Genomic DNA, 6,629 nt, shown 5'->3' with positions numbered 1-6,629 from the left:
TATTAAGCCTTCTATTTGTGATGTGAGCTTTGTGAGCAACTTCAGCATTAAGTAATCTAACAAGTGCCATCGCATTGCTAAGCCTTCTGTTCTGTCCGGGAGATGAGCTTGTGTTGTGAAGAACGTCAACATTAAGGAATCTAACAAGTGCCATCTCATTTGACAACACCACACCAGCTTGACAGTTTGGCAACAGCCCTACAACTTGATTCTTTAAAATCCCTTTTATCCTATGTGAAAGAAAGGGGAAGCGGCTGTCTCGGTTAACGTTAGAGAGAGAGAGAGAGAGAGAGGGGGGGAATTGTGAGATTTTCTGCCATTCCAACTTCCGATTTCTGTGGGTCGCCTTGGGATCTTCCTCCGCCGATTTGTGGCTGTCGGGTAGGTGTGAAACTTTTTCCGACCCTTCTTCTCTCTTAGTAGGAAGGCGAAGAGAGAGAAAGGACGATGGTGGTTTAGGGGATTTCACCATCTGATGTTTTTTTAATCTCTCTTCTGAGTCGAGTTTTGTGTGTTTTCTGCGCTTTGGGCATTTGGGGTTGTGGGGATTTGAGGGGTGGCTGCATGATGCCGGATAATGGGTATTACTCCTCCAAGAAAACCGATGATATATGTGAAGACGTTTGCGGAGAGGTACATTTTTCATGACCATTTAACTTCTTCTTCTGCTTTACGTTATGAATTTCGTTTTGTTGGCACTATGATGTTTCTCTTTAGATTTTTTATTGGTGTTGCTGGTTTTTGGTTTTCTGATGCTTGTGATGAAACCCAAGTTCCTTTTTTTTTTCTCTTTATTTCTTTCTCATTTTCTCTTTTTCCCTTTTTTCTTTTTGTGGGAGGCGGGTGAGGGTGGAGGATTGGGAAGGGGTGGGTTTGAAAATAAGGTGCTTTTTGAAAATCTTATTTCGTGGCCACCGTTTTTTTCCCTTTCCTGGTTATTAGAAATTTAGAATGAAAAAAGGAGTAAAAGATTCTATGGAATTATTTTGTTATTGTACGGGAGGCTATGGGTGTTAGTGGATCATCCAGCCTTTACAGGGTCGTATTTTCTCAAGGGATCTTTCAGAAAAAAAAAGACCATTCTAAAATGAATTTATTTTTTTCCTTTTTTATAGTTTGTTATTATTGGCCTGAAGTGGGCGTGATGAATGGTTCTTCCTTTAATTTTTAAAGAACTTTGTAATTTGGGATTTGTGAAATTTTTTTGGACATATCCGAAGAATGATTGTGTTACCTCTCTTCTTGTAATTCAGGGAATATATGGAATTAATGCTATAAGTGTTTTTGGCAATGTGCACGTCCTAATATTAGATATTGGAAATTTGGTGATTTAGAATTTCACTTCTTTGGTTTCAGAATGGATACTAATTTTGTTGCTATTCTGGTTGTTCCTAAAGATGTAGAATTGGGCTTGTTGATGCAAGCCTTAGACTTTCAGAACTTTGCATAATTTTTCGTTAGGTTGCTTGTTTATCAACTGATCTTATGATCTGCTTCTGATTGACAGGAGGCAACTCGAGCAGCTATGAGTTTGTCCAGATTGAAATGTATTTTCAGAGGATTGAACTTGAAAACATTTCTCCTTCTATTTGTTGGTGTTCCGCTGTTTGTACTTGTGATTTACTTGCATGGGCAGAAGATCACATATTTCCTGCGGCCTATATGGGAATCTCCACCGAAACCGTTTAACATTATCCCTCATTATTATTATGAGAATGCATCCATGGAGCACCTCTGCAAGCTTCATGGTTGGGGGATCCGTGAGGCACCAAGGCGCATTTTTGATGCAGTGCTCTTCAGCAGTGAATTGGACATTCTCGCTGTCAGATGGAAGGAGCTATATCCTTATATATCACACTTTGTCCTCCTTGAGTCGAATTCTACATTCACAGGACTACCCAAACCTTTTGTGTTCCAAAAAAATCGACATAAGTTCAAATTTGTAGAGCCTAGACTGACCTATGGAACCATTGGTGGAAGATTCCGTAAGCAAGAAAACCCTTTTGTCGAAGAGGCATATCAACGGGTTGCACTGGATCAGCTTCTCAGGATATCTGGTATAATGGATGATGATCTTCTAATCATGTCTGATGTTGATGAGATCCCAAGTAGACATACAATCAATCTTTTAAGATGGTGTGATGAAATCCCCCCTATTCTGCACCTCCAGCTTCGGAATTATTTATATTCATTTGAGTTCCTAGTTGATTATAAGAGCTGGCGTGCCTCGGTGCATACATATAAAGCTGGTAAGACAAGGTATGCACACTATCGCCAGACAGATGATATGTTGGCAGATTCGGGATGGCATTGTAGCTTTTGTTTCCGTCGTATCAGTGAGTTTATATTTAAAATGAAAGCATACAGTCATGTAGATCGAGTTAGATTCTCACACTACTTGAACCCATCAAGAATCCAGAATGTCATTTGCAATGGGGAAGACTTATTTGACATGCTGCCAGAGGAATACACATTCAGGGAAATTATTGGAAAGTTGGGACCGATACAAAGTTCGTATTCAGCAGTTAATCTTCCATACTATGTCATAGAGAATGCAGATAAGTACAAGTTTCTTTTGCCCGGCAATTGCTTACGGGAGAGTGGCTAGTGTTCAAAATGGGACGTGGGAGGCTTTTGCTTTACTGCTCGGCTTTGCTTGTCACTTGTGCAAATGTTTGTGCAAGGATTCAAGAATGAAATGCTGGAATGTTCCCTCGGTGAACTTAGATGATTCTTTGGAGAGTGGTACATGAAGGCAGATGATTTAGTTCAACTCATAAAGTGAAATCTTTTATTGGTTGAATACTTGCATTGCCTGCTGTGTAGCATACGACTGTGTGGAGCACCTCAGTGACAGCCGGGGGATCCGAGGTTTCAGCTCTTCTTGGTGTCATCATCTTCTGATCAAGATGAACATGAAATGAGTGACATGATCCTGAGCCTGTGTGGTGCTCAGATTTTGTTATATCATATTCATAGACTAGTGTACTTATTCTTATAGCTGTCGGCTAGGTGTATTTTTGGGTTTTGTAATTACCTTTTAATTCCCTTGAACATTCTGTTATGATTTTTTCGTTTATTGTTTACATCTATTCATTAAGAAAAAATGGAAATTAGTAGGTGATAGTTTATCTTGATCTTAGCTGTTTTGTGCAGTCTTCATACCATCTGCGTAATTCATTGACATGGCTTTGATCTTTAAATCTATTATTCTGATCCTTTGCTCTGCCTCTTTCAGGAAGTCCCCTGGTTTTAATGTTTATCTTCTGTGTCTGTAATACTTGATCAGGTTCCAGTTTTGTAGGCAGCATAACCATTTAAATATTCTGTAATATCCATTACCTAAGATTTATGTGTTTACTGAACCTTTTTAATCTCTTTTGTTTTTCCCCGGGTGGGCGGAAGGGAGTCCGGATTGGGTGCAATATGATTGCACAAAAATTTGTGCATTAAGCACCCTATCGCCCTCCATCAGGTCTTGGGTCCCACAACTGACAAGCCCTGTCCCCAAGATGGAGGGTGATCAGGTGCTTAATGCACAAATATTTGTGCAATCATATTGCACCTGATCTTTTCACTATCGGGAGGAGGTACTTATGTGAAGGGGACCTTTCTATATCCACTCCAGTTTTACTGTATGTTTCCGAGACAAGTGACTGAGGGCCTTCCTGATAATTTTATTCTGTGTACATAGATCTTGTTGATTTTGTATTGCTTTTTTTGAACTGTTGGTTTTCCTAGTTATCAATAACATATATTCCAAATCCATGTTTAGGTTGCTACGGCCATTTAGCTTTTCGATTATCTGAAATGTTCTTTTGCTTCATCAAGATTTCTTGTGATAATGGCCTGATTCAAACTACGTTTGAATTTACAAGTTGTGTTGATCTTGAAAGAGGGGGTTGGGAGGATGCATGGTGACCTTTCTATATCCGTTCCAGTTTTACTGGATGTTTCCGAGACGAGTGCGTCCTGATCATTTTTTTGTGTACATAGATCTTATTGATTTTGTATTGCTTTTTTTGAACTATTGGTTTTCCTAGTTATCAATAACATATATTTCAGATCCATGTTTAGGTTGCTTTGGTCATTTAGCTTTTTACGTATCTGAAATGTTCTTTTGCTTCATCAATATTTCTTGTGATATTTGCCTGATTCAAACTATGTTTTAATTTACAAGTTGTGTTGAATCTTGAAAGAGGGGGGTTGGAATGCATGGTGATTCATTTCCACGTTCTAGTTTTGAGCCAAGGTCCAGTTTTAACAGTTAAAACATGTGTTTGTGGAATTTTAGACCCTAGTAATCACTACTAATAATTCATACAGGTATACGGGATCTGGGCATGGAGTTGAGATTGTATTGTTGAAACTTGTACCTGATCTTCTGTGGACTTCCCTGAGTCTCTTCTCGATTGATTCTTGAGAGTATTATTTCGGCAGATTTGCTCAGTTTTATTATAGGAGATGGAACAGTAAATGAAATCCGTCTGAACTGTCTGTATCTCCAGATACAAGTGTCGAGGGGCCCAATGGAGGTGCCCTATTTTGATTTCTAGTTCAATCTCATAAAATCACCTCGGACCCATTCAGTTTTTGAGCTGAAAATATCCAGTCATTCTTCGCTCCTGAATTAATTTGTCAAAATTGTTGATTCCACTGGAAAGTGGTGATCAATTAGCCAGAGAATGTTTACTTCCAATATCTTTTTTTGTTTCTGCTGTTGAATGAATGTAGATCTTGCTTGCCTCTCAAAATATAATAAATCGTAAATAACAATAACATTCAGACAGCAAGGTTTTTTTTTTCCTGAATCACCTAAAAATGCAGAAAACATGTTCCACAGAAAATGATGAAAAGGCAATCTTAGACACTTCTGATGAAACCCTTTTAACCTTTTGATGTGGAATATTGATTTAGATCGTGTCTTTGATTATTCAATCGTATCAGGTTCTCTGTGCACATAGGAAGTTGGAGGCTTAAACTTTCAAGGTCAAGGTAGATTTAGAAAAGGCTTTTGATTAGACACAGTGATTTTTTTCTATTTTTAAGGGGTAGAGTGGACGTGAGGGGCATATGGGTTCCTAGAAGTTTGAATTAAGTGAGTAGAACCTTTGAAGTGGGTGGTGCTGGCTGGTTTCGCAGGGGATGAAGATCATAAACGAACGGACTTTAAATTTATCTTCTTGAATCTGATCAGAATGTGGGGGAATATCGCTGATCTGAGATTCTCGGTAGGTCCGAGGAGGATCTAAATTTCAATATGAGAGGAGTTTGGAAACTTGCTGGCCGCATGTTGCTCGTGAATTGATGGAAACTGGTGATGCAGTGGAAGCTTGAGCCAATGAGTTCAAGTTCCTGTGTGGATTCGTCTAACGAGACTACCCATCAAACTATGGTCTGAAGATTTTTTTGCTGATTTTGCAGAGTTTGTTGGGGGACATCTGGTTGATGTTGATGGATGCACCAAATCTTCCAATCGTGTGTTTTGCACGCTTATATGTGTGGAACTTCCTACATGGAAACGTCCACCTTTGGTGGTGAAAGTAGAGATTGAGATATTTATCTTTGCAGGGGTTGGGATATTTATCTTTCCCTGGGTAACTGTTACCAAGCCATAACCAACTCATTGGATTCTCAAATATACTGGGAATCCAATGTGAAGTGGGCACACCACTATCCTGGTAGTTCATATCTCAATGGCCCACTACTCAAGTAGGTCATTGGATTCCATGTGAGACGCATTTGCCACACTGGATTTGTATCAGTATCCAACATCTTTCACTTGGCCATATGGGAAGAATACTCACCTTGTATCATAACCAGTGCATTATGTATTGCACTCATGACATTATGAGGTTTTACATATGCTAGTTGGATTTATCCTTCATGATATATCTTTATTATGAGGCTATTCACAAAATAGGTTTTTTTTTTTCATCATGTCATAAATTTTATTGTGTAACAGTTTATTTCAATTTTTCATCATTCACTGTATACTAAGTCATGCAGTTCATATATTAAAAAATGAATACATCATAATGTAGGTCTCACATAGTTATGAGGTTCTTGTAGCTCTTTCATGACTATATCATAGGCATGCACACTAGTCGAGTACTATAAAATTTATCAATTTATAAATCCAAGATTTGCCAAACATAGCAAATACTCACTTTTCAAACTTTCATCATAGTTTATACTCCCACTATCCATGTGCACTATCACATGTTGATCATCACCTAATCATTTTAGATCAGTATATCAAGATAGTCATATATATGATTGACCATGTTGCATTTCATGTAAAAGCTTTAAAAACATGAAAAATATTCTTTCATGCATTCATACAAGCATACCATAAGGAGCATTTTTTATGATGATTGTTTATCATCATATACAAATAAAATATCCTCAGGTGCATGTGTAAAATTATAATTCAACTTTTACTTTTCTAATGCATTGCATTTAAGCAATATTTATATTAAGCGATGACATCACGAGGTTTTACATACATTAGCTGGACTTTTCCTTCATGATATATCACTATCATGAGGATATTCACATGTTGATTTTCCATCACGAAGTAAAGCATAAATTTTATATCCAAATCTAAATTTGGATATGTATTCGAT

At 37.9% G+C, this 6,629-nt stretch overlaps 1 protein-coding gene across 1 annotated transcript; it reads left to right on the top strand.

Moving 5' to 3' along the window:
• Positions 1 to 243: 243 nt before the first annotated feature.
• LOC149840752 (uncharacterized) lies at positions 244 to 3,127 on the top strand. Its single transcript, XM_090003299.1, has 2 exons — positions 244 to 633; positions 1,508 to 3,127. The coding sequence occupies exons 1-2, from the start codon at positions 565 to 567 to the stop codon at positions 2,606 to 2,608; spliced, it is 1,170 nt and encodes a 389-aa protein (XP_089859425.1). The 5' UTR covers positions 244 to 564; the 3' UTR covers positions 2,609 to 3,127.
• Positions 3,128 to 6,629: the final 3,502 nt, after the last annotated feature.

The sequence above is a fragment of the Nuphar pumila genome, chromosome 4 (genome assembly GCF_984573655.1).
Source record: "Nuphar pumila chromosome 4, dmNupPumi1.hap1.1, whole genome shotgun sequence".
NCBI classification, from domain to species: Eukaryota; Viridiplantae; Streptophyta; class Magnoliopsida; order Nymphaeales; family Nymphaeaceae; genus Nuphar; species Nuphar pumila.
Note: the sequence above shows the minus strand (reverse complement) of the source record. Positions and strands in the feature narration are given on the sequence as shown.

Coding starts and splice junctions, on each gene's coding strand:
- LOC149840752 (XM_090003299.1), top strand. CDS start 565: ATGATGCCGGATAATGGGTATTACTCCTCCAAGAAAACCGATGATATA. Junction 634..1,507: donor GTGAAGACGTTTGCGGAGAG/GTACATTTTTCA, acceptor TCTGATTGACAG/GAGGCAACTCGAGCAGCTAT.